The sequence below is a fragment of the Scyliorhinus canicula genome, chromosome 12, assembly GCF_902713615.1.
Source record: "Scyliorhinus canicula chromosome 12, sScyCan1.1, whole genome shotgun sequence".
Classification (NCBI taxonomy): Eukaryota; Metazoa; Chordata; class Chondrichthyes; order Carcharhiniformes; family Scyliorhinidae; genus Scyliorhinus; species Scyliorhinus canicula.
In genome coordinates this window covers 26,950,044-26,972,755 of record NC_052157.1, presented here as the reverse complement: position 1 = coordinate 26,972,755, position 22,712 = coordinate 26,950,044, and the positions used below count along the sequence as shown (strand labels likewise).

The following is a 22,712-nucleotide window of genomic DNA, read 5'->3' as shown; positions in this document are numbered from 1 at the left end:
CCCGACCTCCTCAGAAGCTGATACTGCGAGACAATAGACATGCGGTCAGTGAAAGGAAAAGATTATTTTGTCTAACATGAACAACTCACTTGTTGTATTTCCAGCATTTTCTGTTTTTTATTCCAGATTTCTAACCTAGACATAGAATTCTGATGGTCAATTTTAAGACAGAACTAGATGAGCATATTCTGTTTACTCTTTGACCAGTCATGCTGGCGCTTTGAATCAAACTAGCTACTGCATACTAAAGGGAAGGATTAAGCTTTGCTATTAACTGAAGAACCACGGGCTGGATTCTCCGATTCCGGGGCTAAGTCCCCACACCGGTGTGGGAATGATGGTCTTTTACAGGAGAAAAACTGGCGCAAAACGGCCAACGATTCCCCGTTTTGCTGGGGGCTAGCAGGACAGCAGCGTAGAGCCCCTGACTCTAGCTGCTGATATGCCCCGGAGAATTGCCAGGTCCATGGCTGCGCATGTGCACGGCAGAGGCCTGCAGCGACCACGCCGTGCTTCATAGCGGAGGCCGCTCGCGGATCTGGCCCACGAAATAGTCCTCCCCTTTGGCCAGCTCACGCACCCCTGACCGCCCCACCACAGTGCCCCAACCCCAAATAATGTCCCCTCTGCCCGTGGATCGGCCCTTCCCCGACTGTGGCGGCGCTGGACTGAGTCTACAGCTGCCATGCTGAATTCCCAACAGATGAGACCACATGTGTTACGCGCCGTCGGGAACTCAGCCAGTCAGGGGCGGAGCATCGGGGAGTGGGCCGCAGCTAATGGCCTGAGGCCATCGATACGTGGGGCAGCAGAGTCGTAGAGTACGCCGCTTTGGAGGGGGCGGAGCATCGTAAAAGCGGCATTGCCCCGATTCGGTCAGGAAATGTGATTCTCTGGCCGTTCGCCGAATGCGATTTTGGCGTCGGCGATCGAGAATCGAGCCCCACGTGTCTGTTCCTTTAAATTATTTTCCAAGCCTAACTACATTACATTGATCCAGGTTAGGTGGCTTGGCCATGTTAAATTGCCCTTAGTGTATCCAAAAATGGATAGGTGGCGTTATGGGGATAAGGCAAGGGATTGGGCCTGGGGGTTGCTCTTTCTGAGGGTCAGTGCAGATGCGATAGGCCGAATGGCCTCCTTCTGCACTGTAGAGATTCTATGATTCTATTTTCATTCAATTTATAAGGCAGTTCTTTCACATCCAACACGGACATCTTTAACTAATTTTAACTATAGGAGACAAGACACGATACAGCTAATTGAGAATGGTATAGGAATCCAAAATGTTTTTGTACACATAAACCACCTAACAGATGCTGAATAGCATATTGATAATAATCTTTTCGTAACTCATTAAAGAGGTAAATTTGGCATGTGTTTTGGACAACAGATTCAAAATGAGGAATCCAGTCACAAAGGAAGAAGTTGGTAATTTTAGCTTGTGGTTAACAACTTAGTGGCAGAAATGTGTCTTGGTGCATGCAGTGGTATGGGACATAACATGTGCAGCGTTCACTGATGTCATAGAAGAACACCATGTGGGTCACGTATGTAGCAACCCATAGTCCGTATGCTCCTGAGAATTGGCACAAGTCTGTGTAGCTAAATGAATGAATTTCCCTCCCTTAATCTTTTGATCAAGGAATTCTAAATTCTAAAAAATCTGTTACTTTTTTCTCATTTACTGTCCTATTACCTACATCAGGAGTAATAGTCTCAAAATTGTGATTTTTTTTAAAAAGAGGAAAGAGGTCACATGTGTTCTGAAGATCCAGTGCAAGGGCAAGCATAGACCTGAAACATCTTGGCAGCCAAACTAAACAATAGGCTTGGTGAAAGTATGAGGATTGTATGGTGTAGCTGGTTCACAGATTTTTTTTTGGGTACGACGTTTCAATCTATTGTTTAAAACAGTTGTGCAGTGACCCTGATTTTGGCTGAAGGAACTGATCAATGCTTGAATAAACCTGTCAACAAACACCGCTTGCTTCTATGAAGAAAAACACTTAGTAGTGCATTTACTCACATCATAGCAACCATATAATTAATTTCATTCTCGATTTATACGCAGCAGGGAACACAGACATTTCTTATGCTAGATTGAAAAATAGAGATTACAGCTGCCAAGAACTGTGTCGGTAGTATAAACTATGTACCAATCTCATGTTAACTGCACATGACTAATACATGTAAGCTCCTCTTTCATTAATTCATAATCATTATCAGGAGAAGCCTGAGGCTTTCCGGGATGCATGGAGGAATATTACTGTTCCTCCTGGACCTACGAAGGAAAGAAAACCACTTAACGTCGTCATCTTAAGTTGCTGAAGCTCTTCTAACCCAGTTTGGCCGAGTGTTGTAAAATCTCCCGCATGTGGGCCTGAGTTAAAATTACCCTCAGGTGCCAATCACATCATTGGGACCCGACATCCATATGCAAAGAAAGCTTTGGCGTGGGGCTTTCTAAAAAAAAAGGCAATGTGCCAGATTTGACTGAAAATCATGGACGGGAGAATCGCCGGGGCCGGCTTCAATCCCGCCCCCGCCGTGTCCCGAAGTCTCTGCCACCAGAGATTCGGCGGGGGCGGGAATCGCGGCGCGCCCGTCGGAGGGGCCCCCCCCGGCGATTCTCTGGCCCGTGATGGGCCGAAGTCCCGCCGCTGTCAAGCCTCTCCCACCAACGTGGATCAAACCACCTACCTTACTGGCAGGAGCAGGAGGCGCGGGCGGGCTCCGAGGGGTGCCCCCTCTGTGCCCTGGCCCGCGATCGGGGCCCACGATCGGCAGGCGGGCCTGTGCCGTGGGGGAACTCTTTTCCTTCCGCCTTCGCCATAGTCTTCACCATGGCGGAGACGGAAGTGACCCCTGCGCATGCGCGGGGATGATGTCAGCATCCGCTGACGCGCCAGCGCATGCGCGGACTTCCTCCGGCCGGCGAAGTCCCTTCGGCCTCGGCTGGCATAGCGCCAAAGGCCGTTCACGCCAGCCGGCGGAGCGCCATCCACTCCGGCGCGGGCCTAGCCCCTCAATGTTAGGGCTTGGCCCCTCTCCGCACCTTTGGGGAGGCCCGACGCCAGAGTGGTTCACGCTACTCTATCACGCTGGGATCCCTGTCCCGCCGGGTACGGAAGAATCCCGGCCCATGTTTCTCCCGAGAAACACAGCTAAGCTTTCTGTCCCGATCTTCTGAGACTTTGTCAGAAACAAATTGGGTGAGGTGAGGGTGTGTTTTGCGCCACCATTGTGGCAGGACAGAGTCTCATAGAGCCTGCAAGCCCAGTTACACAGAGATCGAGGCGCCATCTTTAAAGGGCTCCCTAATCTGCACTAAAAATATACATCCTCAACAGCCATAGAGGACCCCCCCCCCCCCCTCCCCCCCCCCCACAAGCCTCTGGTGACCCCCCTCCACCATGGAAGTATCAGGGGCACTCTCCCCAATTCTCCCCCATCCCCATGCGTTCTCCGTCATGCATCCCTCTTCACCCTGACCACACATAAGGGGAAGCCCTCCTCCCAAATGGAGAAGGGTTTGCACTCTCTCAGTGCCCCCTGCACTGCCCAACCTCAGCTCTGAACCTGTGGGCCTCCAGGCACCTCTGCACCCTAACATGGTCATTACGGCTGTTTTTTGATTTAAAAAACCAGTCGTGTTTCCCACGTGGGGGGACATCTAACGCACCTGGAAGCAACGGCGTTAAGCCATCCAATGAAATTGAAATACATTTATATTCATGGGAATCAGGTTCAAGGCCAGTGATTACAACGCCGGCGGGGGGTGGGGAAGATCTAAAACTGAGATCTATCCACTACAAATCCCATTATGGCCCTCTCGAGAGAGTTTGTGGCCATAACGGGATTTGCGCCCATGGCGAATGGGCCCTGAGGATCGTGCCCTTGACTGGCTGCTCAGCAGTATAACACAATGAAATTTTGCCAACTTCAGGGCGGGTAGGTAAAACAAGAGATTTTAACTGCCTACCTACTGGTTTTCGAAGGTCGCTTGTATTATCAAAGTAATGGAATCAATAGATGATTTAAGACTAACATGTGAATATCGTCATCAATTGCAACTAAAGCTAGCTAATGCTTCCATAGTAATAAATATATTTTTTCTTTCACTTTTTCACAGAGGAACTGCAATGAAGACTGCAATTTTAGAGAGCTTATAGAGGAAAATAATTACAATACGTACTCTTCAGCAAAGTGGACACATAATGGCCAAAAAATGTTTGTTGCCTTGAACCAGAAAGGAATGACCATTAGAGGAAAAAGGACAAAGAAAGAAAGTAAATCATCTCATTTCCTTCCTATGGCAGTATCATAATGAAGTACACACAATGAGAACATCAATTCCACTAATAAAAGATGTTCCGTATCTGCACATGTATCACTGAAACCCTAACTACACAAGCTAAAATACTACTGACATCTGGAACAAGCTGGGCTTGCGCTTTGCTATAAAAATGTACTTATAATTTTGCACGATTGTATACTATGCAACCCAATGTTACAACAGATGTAAAAGGTGAACTATGTAAATTTATTCCTGAACTTATATCTAAGAAACATTTGAATGCAAGTAGTATGACTGATCATCTAACCAAATGTGTAAAGAAGTGCAAGGAGCTTGTACATAGAACCTTTCCTTAAATAATACTTTTTGGGGGATAATAGTACTTCATACTTAAACAGTACTATATACATTTTCCAGATAATCATTGTTACATTAAGACACCTTGCATTCAAACTGATACATTTATTCCCTTGAGAAAGCACTGTGGACTATTGTTGAATTAAATATCATCTAATATATGAATCTAGTGATGAATGTGTAGCTTTCCATACAGCATTTAATTTTTGTAATTCAATATTTTTAAAGAGAAAACTTGTAGTTACTGCAGTATTCTTGATTTTCACAAGATGGAGAGTGTTCAAGTATCTTGTGGACGATCACCATTTTTGCCATGCTGTAAATTACTTGTGAAAATAATGATTCTACAGTATCGGCAGTGCTGCTCAGCTCAATAAAAATTAATTCTTTCGACATGGATTTTTCAAGATCATTCATTTTAAAGTTGTGAAAAGTATGGGTCAGCACGTTAGCATTAGATTCTCTCTACAAAAAAGGAAGTACAGAGCCATTTGACATTGGCAAAATGAAATATGACAAGTTTTCAATTGAAGTCAACTGGCCCTGGGTTCAAAATAGAATGCAATTGTTCTTTTTAGTATGCGAATGAGCATTGAAACCATTGTGCAACCTAATTTGATCTCACAAGCTTGTTAAACTGAAAGCTATTCCATTTTAATTTTTTGGTTAAGGTCTTATTGCACTTATATAGATAAGAGCAGAAGAAACCAATTCCCAAAAGGCAATGATCCACCCACGACGACAGGAATTTAATAGTTGTAAACCATCTATTCCCGACCTGTGAGCTTGCCAAGTTTCCAATAAAAATACTGTAATGCTTGTTCAAGAGGTTTACATGCAGTAATGAACCTTCTGAAAGATGTAAGCTACAGAGCATGTTTACACCTTCAATACGCACTGCTGGGCAGAGAAATTTGTAAAGTCTAATCCCACAAGTAATGAAATATCTGTTCGCGTAAATCTGTAAATGGCTTACAGTTGCTATCAATACAATTGCAGCTGCATGCAATATGTCACTAAAAAGTGCAATGACAAAGCAGTAATTCAGAAGATCCAGCCATACTGCAGTCAGGCAATAACGTGACTGGAGCAAATTAAAATTGGTTGTGCGGTTACAGACTTCACAATTAAAACTGTCAATAGCAGAAAAAAGATAGTCAAATACAGTCAAATATACTAGCATGAAACTGAGAAAATAAAGAAATACATTGAAGAAATTGGGATTTGATAAAAGGTTACTTAGGGGGTAGAAATTTGTTTTGGATGGTGAGGCAAAATGGTCAATATTGGATCAACTGTCCACTACATCCAGCACCTGATGGCTAGTTGCATGGCTGTACATGGAACTGAACATCAGACATTGTGTACAATATGTTGCCTCTCCTTTATCACCTGCTTTATGCCACCACCCAAGATGAATTTCTACCCAACTGAACCTTTTACCCAATCTCTCCACCTGTTTTCCATTCTTCTCTAATACTTTGTGTTTTCGGAGATACAGGGCGCAATTCTCCGCACTCACGACGGTGCGGAGAATAGCGGGGGTCGTAAATTTTTACGGCCACGCTAGTCCGACGCCCTCCCGCTATTCTCCCCCCCCCACGCCCAACACCCGACACGAATCGCTGCCGCCGTTTTTTTACGGCCAGCAGCGATTCTCAGCTGGCCGATGGGCCGAATTCCAAGCCCTTTACGGCCGTTTTTACGAACGGCAAACACACCGGGCGCGATTCTCCCAGACAGGGAGAAATCGTGAGGCTGCCGTCAAAAACGGGCGGGTTTGACGCCAGCCTCCGCCCCCCCCCCCCGACCGGGAACCGATTCTGGTCCCCGGTCGGGGCTAGTATGCCGCTGCCGTGAACTCCGGCATCGCGGGCTTAACGAATTTCGTTAAGCCCGCTTGCCAGAGTTTGCGCCGGCTGATGCGTCACATGACGTCAGCCGCGCATGCGCGGATTGGAAGACTCCAACCCGCGCATGCGCGGATGACGTCATCGCGCATTTGCGCGAAACCCACGCATGCGCGGGCAGGGATGCCCCTCAGCCGCCCCGTGAAGTGATACAGCGGGGCGGCGGAAGGACAAAGAGTGCGCGGGAATCGGACCGTGGTACTGCCGTGGTACTGCCGTGCCAATCGGTGCCATGGTTTTCAAAATCGGGACTTTACGGCCGTTTTTATGAACGGCCAGACCAGGTGTGTTTGCCGTTCGTAAAATCAGCCGTAAAGGGCTTGGACTTCGGCCCATCGGCCAGCTGAGAATTGATGCTGACCGTAAAAAAACGGCGGCAGCGATTCGTGTCGGGAGTCGGGCGTGGGGGGGGGGGAGAATAGCGGGAGGGCGTCAGACTAGCGTGGCCGTAAAAATTTACGAACCCCGCTATTCTCCGCACCGTCGTGAGTGCGGAGAATTGCGCCCACCTGGTCTGGCCGTTCGTAAAAACGGCCGTAAAGTCCCGATCTTGGCAACCATGGCACCGATTGGCACGGCAGTACCACGGCCGTGCTAAGGGTGCCATGGGCCCGCGATCGGTGGGCACCGATCGCGGGCAGCGGGTCCGATTCCCGCGCACTCTTTGTCCTTCCGCCGCCCCGCTGTATCACTTCGCGGGGCGGCTGAGGGGCATCCCGGCCCGCGCATGCGCGGGTTTCACGCAAATGCGCAATGACGTCATCCGCGCATGCGCAGCTGACGTCATGTGACGCGTCAGCCGGCGCAAACTCTGGCAAGCGGGCTTAACGAAATTCGTTAAGCCCGCGATGCCGGAGTTCACGGCCGCGGCATGCTAGCCCCGACCGGGGACCAGAATCGGTTCCCGGTCGGGGAGGGAGAGGCTGGCGTCAAACCCGCCCGGATTTGACGCCAGCCTTACGATTTCTCCCTGTCTGGGAGAATCGCGCCCACAGTGCCTCATGCACATGCCCATTTTTAATTTGAGTCTCTCCAGTTCACATTGCTAAATTATTCTCATCTCAATTGCCAAGTATGAGAAAATTATAGACTTTCTTTATCTCAATGGTTGAGACTATCTGCATGTCTGACTGAGTTTTCTACTCCTCATTTCCCTCTCCCATCTGTGATGATTCAAGCCTTTACCTTTGCACATCAATACAGCCTCTCAAACTGATCTCATCCATTGAAGCTATCTTTTGGTCCCTTGATTCTGATTCACCCTGGCCACATAACTACCTTTCTTTGTCTCAGTATTCTCTAAGTCATCATTAGCAACTTTTCACAAATAGCATTCCACTGCCCCTTCAATACAGTGATCATTTGCCTCCTCCAAAATCCATCCTCAAACTTTTGGTTCTCCAGCCGCTTTATGGGCTCCTAACTTAATTAGATTTACATGCCAAAAATGGCAAGCACTCTACATTTTTGCTGGCTCCCAAGACCTTTGAAATGGCTTACTTGAATTGGCAAGCATTGGGCATCTCTGAGGCTTTACTGGACTCAATCTTCTGCAAGCACAATGACAGGAGCAAATTCATTCCGTTCACTGTCTACTAGCTCACTGAATACCTTTGTGTTTTTTTAAAAATTCATTTATGGGATTAGGGCAGGGGTGGGCAAACTTTTCCGTGCAAGGGCCACATTCAAAAATTCACAATTCACAAAGGGCCGCATAGTATATTAAGTAAAATAATTACTTCACCCGGTTATGATTCTGTGCGCCTCATATAGAACATAGAACAGTACAGCACAGAACAGGCCCTTCGGCCCTCGACGTTGTGCCGAGCAATGATCACCCTACTCAAGTCAATGTATCCACCCTATACCAGTAAGTAACCCAACAGCCCGCCTCCATTAACCTTAAAAAAAATTAAAAAAAAAAAAAAAAAAAAAATTTTTAAAAAAATTTTTTTTTTTTTTTTTTAATGACTTGGCGGGCCGCAGAAATACCTTTGGCGGGCCGCATGCAGCCCGCGGGCCGTAGTTTGCCCACCCCTGGATTAGGGCATCACTGGCTCGGCCAGCATTTATTGTCCATTCCTAGATGCCCTCGAGAGGGTGATGTTGAGCTGCCTTCTTGAACTGCTGCAGTCGCTGAGGTGCAGGTACACCCACAGGCCTGTAAGGGAGGGAATTCCAGGATTTTACCCAGGGACAGTGAAGCGACGGAGATATATTTCTATGTCAGGATGGTGAGTGACTTGGAGGGGAACCTCCAGGTGGTGGTGTTCCTAGGTTTTTGATGCCCTTGTGTGATGAGCTTCATAGAGCATGTTTTGCTGAATCATCGCTGATTTTCTTGTTTTTAGTTGGACAAATGTCACCCTGTAGTGGTCTCTTCTAATTAAGGGGTGACACCCAATAATTTAGCAGATGCATGATTAACCTCACTAACAATGGTTTCATATTGACTAGCTAGTTTCAGCGATGGTTGACAACCTTACCCAAAATCCTCCCATTGTCAATTGACACCTACTTGTTACAGTTGAATGCGTTTGGGAACAGCACGCAGGGATTTCTGACTTCTTGCCCAAGTTTGCAGATTCAGACGGCGCTCAATCCCACATTGGTTCATATTAAAATAGAATCTATTCCATGGATTATTTTTATACTTCCGACAGTGATATGCATTGCCTTACATTTGTCTATATTGAAAGTCCATTTGCCACACGACAGCATATCTGCTTAAATTTGTTCATGTCCCTGTGCACCATTAATCTGAATTTCAAGTAATCAACCGGACCAAATAATTGGAACAAAGAACAAAGAAAAGTACAGCACAGGAACAGGCCCTTCAGCCCTCCAAGCCCGTGCCGACCATGCTGCCCGACTAAACTACAATCTTCTACAATTCCTGGGTCCGTATCCCTCTATTCCCATCCTATTCATGTATTTGTCAAGATGCCCCTTAAATGTCACTATTGGCCCTGCTTCCACCACCTCCTCCAGCAGTGAGTTCCAGGCACCCACTACCCTCTGTGTAAAAAGCTTGCCTCATACATCTGCTCTCAACCTTGCACCTTAAACCTATGCCCCCTAGTAATTGACCCCTCTACCCTGGGTAAAAGCCTCTGACTATCCATTCTGTCTATGCCCCTCATAAATTTGTAGACCTCTATCAGGTCGCCCCTCAACCTCCGTCGTTCCAGTGAGAACAAACCGAGTTAATTCAACCGCACAAGTAATTAATGCTCTAATTTTCCAATAAGTATGTTTTCGTCATTTATTTATAAATAGTGTACAGTCTTACATATTCTTGTTATTTTGTCAAGCAACACAAAAATCATTCAGCCACTATTTCTGCAGTCAACATTCATTACTTCATCTTTAAAATAAAATGTAATGTAACTAATAAGTGTTGGTTGGTTTTACTCTCTTTCTTTAAGCAACCCAGAAAATAACTAATGATTTATGACTGTTGAGATGTGACTTGAGCTGCACATACTTCATTCAGAATAACTGTAAGACAAAGGTGGTGGCCTAGTGGTGATGTCACAGAGACCAGGAACCTGCTCTGGGGACACAGGTTCAAGCCTCACCAACTAATAAATCTGGAATTAAAAGCTTGTATCAGTAATGGTGACCAGGAAAGTAGTTGATTGCTGTAACTTTGTCTTTTGGCTAAGCTCAAGCCGAAGATGAGATGCCATGCCTTTTCGTGTCAGCTTGGATCTAGTATGTCTCTCTTGTGGGGATCTTGAATTGCATTTAATTTGAATTTGAATTGCCTTTTGGAGCAAGCAACGTGATGGATTAGGGTCCACTCTGCGCATCTGCTTTGTAACTTTAAGAATGGAGTGATTTTTTAAAAAATCCTCTGAAATAGTCTAGCAAGCCATTAAGTTGAATACAATCGCTGCAGACAAGTTGATAAGAAATGAAACTGGATGGACCACATGGCAATGACCGAGGCAACGAAAACATCAACAGCACACTCAGTTCTGTCGACTCTGCAAAGCCCTCCTTACAAACACCTGGGGGCTTGTGCCAACATTGGAAGAGATGTCCCTCAGGACTAGTCAAGCAACAGTCTGACATACTCCCAGAGTCATACTTTACAGACAATATGCCAGGCACAACTGTCACCATCCCTGGGTATGTCCTGTCCCATCAACAGGACAGACTTACCAGAGGTACTGGCACAATGATGCACAATCAGGTTGCCCAAGGAGTCCCCAAAATTGACTACAAATCTCATTACATCCATTGATACTGTTGTGGACAGATGCATCTGCGACAGGTAGATTGGTGAATGTAAGAGGGTGTATATAGTTGGAAATACAATATGGTGGGACATGTAGAAACACGTTATATCATCACTACATCAGCATCACATCACATGATTGAGTATCATTTATAAGATGCACTCCAGCAACTCACCAAGGTTCCTTCGGCAACAGCTTTCAAACCCATGACCTCTACCACCTAGAAAGGCAGAAGATGCATGGGGCCATCACCATCTGCAAGTTCTCCTTCAGGTCACTCATCATCATGACTTGGAACTATATCACTGTTCTTTCACTGTTGCTAGGCTGAATTCTCTCCTTCACGATGCTGGAAGCAAAAATCGTGATCGGGCGTAGAATTGCGTGAAATGAAAAAAATTGTTTTGCCCCCGATGCTGATACCGACACCATGCATCGGTGTCCCTCGTTGGCAGTGATATTGAGGTTTGCAACCATGCATCGAACGAAACGCGGATCTATGCAAACTGTTTGCATGCATTTTAATATAAATTGCGGCTTGGACACTCCATGCTTCACCCCCTCCATGATGCTCCGCCCCTCTTAGGTGGATGTCTTTCAGGTGAAAATTGGTGAAAGTACTTACAAGCGGGGCCTGGGTGCCATGGCTGCAGAGGGGGAGAGGAAGGCTATAAAAAACTCTGAAAAAGCCTCAAAGATTTTCACGCTTTCTGGGGCATGCCCAGGCCGGGGCAGTAGCAGGAAACAACTTAGTGCCATGTCCGCAGATTCAGGGTAGCCCCTCGGGATCGGGGTGGCCACCATCACTGCAGTATGTGTTTTAAACACTCACAGAGCCTCTGGTCATCTGGGAGCCCACCCAGATGCCCCCCAGACATCCATATTATCCAGCTGTTTGATCAAGGCACCCACCATGTGTTGGCACTCCTCAGAAGTACTGCCCCACTGCAAAGGAAACAGGGGATCAGCAGAGCTCACCCCAACCAGAGGACACCTGCACTGAGGCGCTTGGAACTGTCTGTGGTTATCAGTCACTCTCAGTGCAGAGGCCTCACCAGTGATCCTCCACTCCCCAGGATCACCAGCTGTCTCCTCCTGGTGAGGCTATCAGTGCTGACTGCCTCTCCCACCACCTCCCAGGCGCTGTTTAGGAGGGCAGGTTTGAGTCTGCGACTCACCCTTTGGAATAAGAAGAGACTCAAACCTCTCCTCACTGGCTTGCAGCTGTGGGTCCACCTCAGGCCCCAAACTTGGGGGGGCAGGTGGGAGGGGGGTGGGAAGTCTTATGTAAACCATCTTTGTGGCTGCAGCGAGTGTGTGGTAAGTGGAGTGCTTAAAAATTGCTCCATCAGTCAGGCTCTTTGGCGCTAACTCCGGCCCCAGAGGTTACTACACCTGCTGGGCCACAAGTTGCTCTCAATTTGCGTCAGCAAAGTTGGCACATTTGCATGTCATGACTTGCTTGACTAATAGTGCCCCCAACTGCTATTCAGTCCCCATGGCAACATGAAGGCGCAGTTTAATGGCCTTGTTGCGTCCGACTTGGTGACGCGATGAGGCCGTTGATTCTCATGAGATTCGTGATGCTCAAAACGCCTCGCAAGATTTTATAAAATCTCATGAGACATTGCAGTCTGGGCGATATCCAGATTAACATATAGAAATATATCTATGCCAGATTCTCCCCGGGCCTGGGAACTAACAACTTCGCCTAACCGTCGCTAAGTTGAAGTTACCGAAATCGCATTCGGCGAGGGGGCAGAGAATTTGTTTTGGTGCCAAAACCGGGAGCAGTGGGGTTTTTAAAATTTTCCACCCCTGATAATCGACCAGCTCAGGCCTGAGGCCCGCCCCGTGATGCTCTGTCCCCAACAGGCCGAATTCCCGACGGCGTGGGATTCTCATGGTCCTAGCCATTCGGAAACCTCGCGAAGCATCTGCGGACTCAGTCCGGGACCGCCACAGTCGGGGGAGGGCCGATCGGCGGTAGGTGTACTTCATTCGCGGCTGAGGGCTCTGTGGGCGGGCGGTCCGAGGTGCGTGAGTGGCCGATGGGGGGGGGGCACTACTTTGGCGGTCCAGGTCCGCAGGCTGAGTCCGCTATGGAGCGGTGTGGCTGCAGCAGGCCGCCGCCATGCGCATGTGCGGCCTCTGAACCAGAAGTGCTTGGGGCCGTATCGGCAGCTAGAGCTGTGAGCTCTACGCTGCCTCCTTGCTAGCCTCGAGCAAAACGGGGAATCAGTGGCCTTTTGACGCCAATTTTCCTGGCGTAAAAGACCACCGTTTTCATGCCAGCATGGGAACTTAAGTGTCCAAACCGTAGAATCCAGCCCTTTGTCCATGATCCCCATCAGAAATTGTCAGAGCAGGATTTCTGCCTCTCCAATATTACAAGCACTGACCCTGCCATCATTTCCAAGTTGCATCACTGGATTTGAAAGACCTGCAGTAGCTAAAAGTGGCCCCGACACAAAATTTTGTTTTGAAGACATTAAAGAAATGTCTTCATTTAAAATGTAAGAGAACTTCTGCAGCAACCTTTTGCAGAAGTGCTGATTTAAGAGGTCAATTACATGATGGAGACCATCAATGAACAGACAAAAGAACGGCATCAAGGAGAGCTGCAGCTGACAAGTGATTGTATAGATAGTGCCAATTCCACCATTCTAGGCAGATTGAATCAATTTGCAAAGAGTTTGCAAGAGTGACATTCTAAAAACAGAAGTCACATCTTTCGGGAATTAACCAAGGTAAGCATGCCTGCTGATCATAATCGCCTCTCACAAACAGTGTTAAAGTATTTGAAAGACACCATCAACAAAATAAGCAGAACATGGTTCCACAAGTGGATTCAAAACAGCTAAGGATGATGGGAAGAGATCGAAGAATCTGACCAAACGATCAACAAAAAATAATAAAGCCTATGGAGTGTTTCTAGTGTTTTCTGCTTTTGCTTCAATTTTGTTTCAATGCATTTGCAGCATTGGTATTAGGTTAAGATAATACATCATTAAATAGCGAGAACAGCGTAATTCAAGTAAAAAAATGAGGCACCCAAATTATGTAGTGTTCTGGTCAGATCGCAATGCATTCAGTTCTGGTTGCCAAGGCACTAGGGAATTTGGAGGCAATGAAGAGAAAAGCCAGGGTAATCCTAGATATCAAGGAGAAAGCTTTGAAGAAAATTGAGCTTTTTATCCTGGAATGGAGGAAGCTGAGAAGTGATGTTATAGACATACATATGATACTTAAGGGAATGGAGTAATAATGCCAGAGTATTACTAAAAATGGACTAGTAAGAATATGACCAGAGTGGTAGCTGGAACATCTTTATACAAAGAGTGGTCACAATATAGCTAAACTTTCAGGAGGAATTGTGGTAGCAATCCTGGTGAAAACTTTTATTAAACAAGTTTAATAACTTTCTGGTGTGATGAATGTAGGAATTTTTATATATATGCTATTGTACATATCCGTTGCAGTAATGTTATTAAAAACTTGGGTTAAGGTATATATATCTGTTGCAGCGATACTTCTTAAAAATCCTAGTTTAAACTATAGGCAGGCGGCGTGTCTGCAAAAGGTGCAATTAAGACATTGTAAAAATGAGATCACCATTCATTCCAACCAGGTATGTGTTTACAAAGAGGGGCCTAATGGAATTTTGTTATGATTCCTGGAGATTCCCTAGAGAGTAGATATATTATGTCTGGACTTAGGTAAGCAGGTCAGGGGATCTGAGTGGGATAAATATGATGTAATTAATGGGAGGAGCCAGGTCTGTAGCAGAAAGTTTAGTTTTGTAGTCTGCTAGGAGTTTTAAGTTGAGCAGCAGCTTTTGCAAAGGCTTTGACAAAGAGTCATCCAGACTCGAAACATTAACTCCCTTTTTTCTGCACAGATGCTGTTGGACCTGCTGAGATTGTCCAGTATTTTCTGTTTTTGTTTGCCAAAGGCTGTCAGGTTGAGCAGTATTCTGAAACACGCAGAAGATCTGTAGGCTGTTTCCTGAAAGGATCGCTCTCTCTTTTCAAGCAGTCTTTCCAAGAACTCTCTATACAAGTGTATAATAAATAACCCTGTGTTTGCTAACTTTATTTATAAGTGTTTTTTGACCTGTGATGGGTTTTGCTTAATTGTAGATAGAGAAGGCATAAGTTAGTAGTAAGAAAGGGTTCCTTTTATTTTAAGCATTGTTTAACTGTTAATTGAAAAATTATTTGTGATGTTAACATGTTTAATCCTGTGTTAAATATAAAGTTTGTTTTAATATAAAAGAAACTGATTTGTCAGTAGAATCACTCCTGGAGTGAAGTATCCTTTCCTCACAGTTTTAAAAATTAAAGAAAGCATTTGAGGTTCTTGTTCAGTATCCTAACAAATATTGGGGTATGGTTTTGGATATTAACACTGGGTGAATAAATTAAGATGAGCCCAATTACTTTCCTCATTAGTACCTATTTTGTGGTCTTTGCCATTACCGCCAAAGTGACACCTGTGGTGGAAACGCTTTGCAGACTGCAACTAAGAGGCACATCTCTGCAATGATTTCAGGCAAAAAGTACAGCCTCTGGTCTTGGGATAATTGGGGATATGAATGCTATGGCCTGAATCTATCGATTCTGGGGAATGGGTGAGATATGCCTGTGCTGATGACTGAGAAGCCCAAGTCTTCTCTGTTCCTCCTCTTCCTGTAACATACAAAATACAGGGGGATTGGGAATGGGAGATGGCTGCTGTACAACCACATGCATTAAAACAAATGAACAAGCAGTAGGAACTGGAAAGAAAAAAGCATTAAAACAGTACAGACCCCGGGCTGGATTCTCGGCTGTCGGGATTCTCCGTTGCGCCGGCAGCGCACCCACGCCCAATGATTTCCTGACGCCGTGGGGTTGCCCACTATGGGAAAACCCATTGGCCAGCTGGCGGGACAGAGAATCCTGCCCCAGTCTTTGTTTCTTCACTTATCACATCACCACTCCCTGTTGCCGTGTCCCATCATCCCTTTATCCTGCAATCATTCCTGTAAAGGATCTCCCCTTTTGCTCCTTACAAGCCATGTTATATCTCAAACTTTTGCCAGTTCACATGAAGGGTTATTGGCGAGAAGCATTAATGTAGTTTCTCTCTGCAGATACTGCCTGAACCAAGTATTCCAGCAATTTTTGTTTTTATTCAATAAAATAAAAAGACTGATTTAAGAAATGCTTCTCTAAACTTTTCTACGATAATTTCTGGTTTCTTTAAATTCATTTCTACCTTTTCGGTAATAATACTGGATGCCTGTTTAATGGAGATTTGATTAAGTTTGGGTGGAATCGAGACAGCAATGTAGTGAGTGATGATGGGAGGGAGCTCAAGGGTGCAGTCAGCACAAGGGGAGGGGGACTTCGGAAATTTAACTTCACTAGATTGGTGGGGAGGGTGAAGGCTCAATTGCGAAGGTGGGACAATCTCCCTCTGTCGTTGGCAAGGTCGGGTGCAGGCAGCAAGGATGAATCATTTTCCACGATTCCTGTTTCTTAATGGGGTGGATAGGCTGATCCTAGGTGGCTAGGATTCGGAAGGTGATACTGCAGAGGGGACGGCAGGTGGGGGTTTAGACATCCAAAATTTGATGTATTGTTATTGGATGGCAAATGCAGAGAAGGTAGGAGTTGATCTGGGGAGTGGTGGGCTTTGTGGAGGCGGGCTCTTGCATGGGGTCGGGGTTGCGGGCACTGGCAATGGCACCGCTCCAGATGGCCACAGGGAGGTATACGGTGAGTCTGGTGGTGGTGGCCACATTGAAGATCTGGAGGCAGTTGAGACAGCATTTTAGGTTGGGAGCTGGGTTGTGGGGATGCTGATTAGGGGGAATCATGAATTTGAGCCGGTGAGGATGGATGCAAGGTTTTAGGGGTGGGCAGAGAGAGGGATTAAGGAAATGAAAGATTTGTTTCTGGGAGGGTGACTTGAGAGATTGGAGGAGTTGGGCGAGAAATTTGGCTGGTGCGGGGCAAACATTTCAGGTATATGCAGGTGCGGGACTTTGCAAGGAAGGTCTTCCCGACCTTCCCGATAGTGCCTATATCCTCATTGCTGGAGGAAATGCTGTCAGCGGGGGGTATAGAGAGGGGGGTTGTCTTGGTGATTTACTGGAGCATCTTGGAGGAGGACGGGGTATGAATGGAGGGGGTTAAGGCAAAGTGAGAGGAAGAGTTGGGGGTTGTGCTGGAGGAGGGTCTGTGATGTGAGGTGCTGCAGAGAGTAAATGCCTCGACTTCATGTGCGAGGCTGGGGCTAATATAGCTGAAGGTAGTATACAGGGTGCACCTCGCAAAGTCTAGGATGAGCCGGCTGTTAGAAGGGGTGGAGGATGTCTGTGAACAATGTGTGAAGGGCCCTGTGAACTATGTCCATACGTTTTGGTCCTGCCTGAAGCTGGAAAGGTTTTGGAAGATGGTGTTCAGCACCATCTCGGGGGTTTTATATGTGGATGTGGAGCCCGGGGTGTCGGATTGGCCGGAGCTACTGGTGGGTGCGGGGGCAGATGCTTTAGCCTTTGCCTCGCTGATTGCTTGTAGTGGGTCTTGTTTGGGTGTTGGGGTGGAGGACAGCTTCTCCACCATGTGCCTCAACGTGGCGGGTGGACCTACTGGAGTCTCTGACCCTGGAAAAGGTGAAATTTGCTCTGAGGGGGGCAAGTGATGGGTTCTACAATTGCTGCGGTTTGTTCATTATGCATTTTCGGAAGTTGGTTATCGTTGCCTGTTGAGGGAGGGGAGTGTGCAGTGGGTTCGGGGGGAGGATGGTGGGGTTGTGTTATATTGTAAAACTGTTGAAAATTTGTTGAATAAAAATATATATTTTTTAAAAAGCAAGGGGAGGGGGATGGTTCTCTGCATTCCCCGCTTCCTGTGCAGGATCGTCAATCCGAAATAAAGCACTCAGTGCCTTTTGAGATGCCCCCACCACAGCGAGCTTGCAAGAAAACATGCAAGGTGGCTATTAATTTGGATTGGATTGGATTTATTTATTGTCACGTGTACTGAGGTACAGTGAAAAGTATTTTTCTGCAAGCAGCTTAACAGATCATTCAGAACATGGGAAGAAAAGGGAATTAAACAAAATTCAAGAAAATACAAGAAAATACAGAATAGGGCAACACAAGATATACAATGTAACTACATAAGCATTGGCATTGTATGAATCATACAGGGTGTAGTGTTAATGTGGTCAGTCAATAAGAGGGTCATTTAGGAGTCTGGTGACAGTGGGGAAGATGCTGTTTTTGAGTCTGTTCGTGTGTGTTCTCAGACTTCTGTGTCTCCTGCCCAATGGAAGAAGTTGGAAAAGCGAGTAAGCCAGGTGGGAGGGATCCTTGATTATGCTGCCCGCTTTCCCCATGCAGCGGGAGGTGTAGATGGAGTCCATGGATGGGGGGCAGGTTCGTGTGATGGACTGGGTGGTATTCACTACTCTCTGAAGTTCCTTGCGGTCCTAGGCTGAGCAGTTGCCATACCAGGCTGTGATGCAGCCCGATAGGATGCTTTCTATGGTGCATCTGTAAAAGTTGGTAAGGTTAATGTGGACGTGCCAAATTTCCTTAGTTTCCTGAGGAAGTATAGGTGCTGTTGTGCTTTCTTGGTGATAGCTTCGACGTGAGTGGGCCAGGACAGATTTTTGATGATATGTACCCCTAGGAATTTGAAACTGCTAGCCATCTCCACCTCGGCCCTGTTAATGCTGACAGGGGTGTGTACAGTACTTTGCTTCCTGAAGTCAATGACCAGCTCTTTAGTTTTGCTGGCATTGAGGGAGAGATTGTTGTCTTTACACCAATCCACAAGGTTCTCTATCTCCCTCCTGTATTCTGACTCGTCGTTATTCGAGATCCGGCTCACTATCGTCAGCAAACTTGTAGATGGAGTTGGAACCAAGTTTTGCCACACAGTCGTGTGTGTACAGGGAGTAGAGTAGAGGGCTAAGTACGCAGCCTTGCGGTGCACTGGTATTGAGGACTATTGTGGAGGAGGTGTTGGTGTTCATTCTTACTGATTGTGGTCGGTTGGTCAGAAAATCGAGGATCCAGTTGCAGAGTGGAGAGCCAAGTCCTAGGTTTTGGAGCTTTGATATGAGCTTGGCTAGGATTATGGTGTTGAAGGCGGAGCTGTAGTCAATAAATAGGAGTCTGATGTAGGAGTCCTTGTTTTCGAGATGCTCTAGGGATGAGTGTAGGGCCAGGGAAATGGCGTCTGATGTGGACCGGTTGCGACGGTATGCGAATTGAAGTGGGTCAAGACGTTCCAGGAATATGGAGGTAATGCGCTTCATGATCAGCCTCTCGATTACAACTGATGTCAGGGCCACCGGGCGGTAGTCATTGAGGCACGTTGCCTGGTTCTTCTTGATGGTGGTCTTCTTGAAGCAGGTGGGGACCTCGGAGTGGAGTAGGGACAGGTTAAAGATGTCTGTGAATACCTCTGTCAACTGGTCTGCGCAGGCTCTGAGTGCACGACCAGGGGTCCCATCCGGGCCCGATGCCTTCCGCAGGTTCACTTTCAGGAAGGTCGATCTGACTTCTGAAGCTGTGATGGTGGGTATGGGTCAATTATGGGCTGCTGGGGCACTTGACAGCGGATTGTTGGTTATCTGCTCGAACCGAGCATAGAATGTATTAAGTTCATCGGGGAGGGGTGCGCTGCTGCCGGAGATACTGCTTGGCTTCGCTTTGTAGCCCGTTATGTTGTTTAGTCGTTGCCACAACCGCTGAGAGTCTGTCTGTGACTCTAGCTTAGTTTGATAATTGCCTATGTAAATGACATAGGACTGGAAGGCTGTCCATGGGCCTTTTTACCATGGCCATGATCAGAATGGAGGAGGGAAGGTGGTGGAGATCCCACCTGCCACCCTCATAGCAATTAAATGCTTCACCTCCCCGCCAACCAAATTTGCCGGGGGGGGGGGGGGGGGGGGCACTGGATGCCACCTGGTGGTAAAAAAATCAGGCATGCAAAAGTAGATGGGAATCCTGAACAATAAAGAACGCTCCCATGTCCAAATTTGGGCAATGTATAACGCAGAGTCCAGCCTCAGGTGCTTTTATCGCTTATAAAAATTCCCAGCATCATTGTTACCAACCTCAGAAACAGCATGAGAAACAAGTTCTACTTCTGTCTAATTAAGTTCACAAAGGAAAGGTCAGTGATGAAATACTTGGGACTGCCAAAGTCAGGAACTCTTGATTCCGTGCTAAGCTCCAGAAACTCCTCCTGCCACCTGAAACTGCTGCCAAAAATACAGTTCATGAACTTATACTAATAATATAACTGATTGCTCCCTCTCAACTAAAGTGCTTGCAGCTTAGAATGGTGCTGCTCCAGTGTAAGGGATGCCTCTAACCAAGCAAATTAGCTCAAAGGACAATAATGTCACATTTCTTTGAGCTGTCCCTGACCTCTTGCTACATGCACCATCAACATCGTGAGCCAAAGTCCAATTATTTCCTTCTCTGATATAAAATACCCCGAAGATTCCCTAATAAATACTATGTTACTGCTCTAAATGATTATTGCTATGACCAAGGGAACTTTGGCTGTTACAGATGCCAGGCTGCATACAATCGATCCCAATTTTGCCCCAACTGTTAATATGTTCCAGCAGGATTAAATATACGTACATGAACATGTGTTATCTGGAAGCATTTCAGAATTCATTAGGGAAATGATTGTAAGGAACTCTACATCAACTGCACTCTGTTACAAGGCACAGGCAGCATTTTAAGAACATATGAAGATAACATAAGAAATAGGAGCAGGAATAAGCCATTTGACCCATTGAGCCCTCTAGGGTACTGAATTCCAAAGATCTATAACCCTTGGAGTGAAAACATTTCTGATCCCAGTTCTAAATAGTCAATCCCTTAGTCTGAGACTATGGTCCCTAGTTCTAGACTCTGCAGCCAGCATACCAGCATCTACCATATCAAACCCCCTTTGAATTGTATGCTTCGCTGAGATCACCTCCAATATTTCTAAATTCTAAGGAATATCGGCTTTGTCGATGCAATCTCTTCCCATAGGACAATCCCCTCATCCCAGAAATCCATCCACATCACCTTCATTGTTTTCCAATCGAGACAGGTATATCCTTACTTAGGTATGGAGACCAAAAATGTGTACAGTATTCCGGGTTTGCTCTCACCAAGGCCCTGGAAGTTGTGACAAGATTTCTTCACTCTAATACACCAATCCCTTTATATTAAAGGCTAACATAATATTTGCTTTCCCAATTGCTTGCTCCACTTGCGTGTTAACTTTCAGTGATTCATGTAGAAGGACACACAGGTCTCTCTGAATACCCACCTTGCCAAGCCGCTCACCTGTTTAAAGAAAATCTCTTTTTTTCATTCCAAAGTGGATAAATTCATGGTTCTGCACGTTATCTTCCATCTTTCACTGTCCTGCCTACTATCTTAATCTTTCCATATTTCTTGGCCGCCTCTTTGACTCATCTTTACAAATTTTCCACAAAGCTTTGTTTTGTCAGCAATAGGTCACCTCATCTAGGTCATTGATATTGATATAGATTGCAAATAACTGAGGCCCAACCATAAATCCTTATGGTACCTAATAATTACAACTTGCAAACCAGAAAATGACCCATTTATTCCTACTCTCTGTTTCTGTCTAGTACCCAAACCTCAGTCCATTCTAATATATTACCCTCAATCCCATGAGCCTTAATTTAATCATGGAAAAATAGAATCCCTACAATACAGAAGGAAGCCATTTGGCTCATCAAATCTGCACTGGTCCGCCAAAAGAGCACCCTAACTAGGCCCACTACCTCGTCCTATCCCCATAACCCCACCTAACCTGCACACCTTTGAACACTAAAGGGCAATTTAGCATGGCCAATCCACCTAACTTGCACATCTTTGGACTGTAGGAGGAAACTGGAGCACCCCAGAGGAAATACTTGGGGAGAGCGTGCAAACATCACACAGCAAGTCACCCACGGCCGTAATTTAACCCGGGTCCCTGGTGCTGTGAGGCAGCAGCGTTAACCACCGTGCCGCCCCAAAATCAAAGTGAAATGAAATGAAAACTGAAATGAAAATCGCTTATTGTCACAAGTAGGCTTCAAATGAAGTTACTGTGAAAAGCCCCCAGTCGCCACATTCCAGTGCCTGTTCGGGGAGGCTGGTACGGGAATTGAACCTTGCTGCTGGCCTGCCTTGGTCTGCTTTCAAAGCCAGCTCTTTAGCCCTGTGCTGAACCAGTGGAGAATGTGGCCATCGATCACACTACCTCCCACAAGCTAAGTGAGCACTCTGCCACTTGAGCTAATACCCCTAGTAATTACCCAATGATTTGCTTATTGACAAGATTTTGGGCTAGATTCTCTGCCGCCCGCCACTGGTAGTGGAGTTTCCGATTCAGCGGAGAATCCAACTTCAGGCAAAAAAGGGGATCAGCACCCTTCCGATGCCCCGGTTCCCCACTGGCGGCAGCATTGAGGTTCAGGCTCCACGCCAACAGGAGATGCAAATGGGTCAGTAAAACCAATTTACATTCTAGTAATGGGCCAGGCCGCATATTCTCCAAGCCTGCGTGATTCTCTGGGTCGGGGTTCACGTGGGCGGGAATTGGTGCAAGCATTTACAAACCTGGCCCTGATGCGGTGGGCCAAGGGGGTAACTCTTTACGGGAGTTGCCCCAAAGGTCCATCAGAGGGCCACCCTCCCCCCCACAATGCAAATCCTGCCCACCCCACCCCACCATACCCCCTATCTTCTCCCCCCACCAGAGACACCCCAAATAGAGAGTCCCCACCAGAGAACCCCCATGAGAGAGATTTCCACCAGAGACCCCCCACCAATTACAAAGACCCCCACAAGAGACCTCTCCA

At 46.5% G+C, this 22,712-nt stretch overlaps 2 protein-coding genes across 3 annotated transcripts in view; one reads left to right on the top strand and one right to left on the bottom strand.

The window, feature by feature from the left end:
- Nucleotides 1-5,050, top strand: part of fgf7 (fibroblast growth factor 7) — a 107,387-nt gene extending 102,337 nt beyond the window's left edge. For both annotated transcript variants that reach the window (XM_038813263.1, XM_038813262.1), the window contains exon 4: nt 4,136-5,050. In XM_038813263.1, the coding sequence (XP_038669191.1) occupies nt 4,136-4,330 (195 nt within the window). In that variant the 3' untranslated portion in view covers nt 4,331-5,050. The remainder of the gene's footprint in view (nt 1-4,135) is intronic.
- The window catches only part of LOC119974891 (protein FAM227B-like), a 396,828-nt gene that overhangs the window by 211,370 nt on the left and 162,746 nt on the right, over nt 1-22,712 (bottom strand). The window lies entirely within an intron of this gene.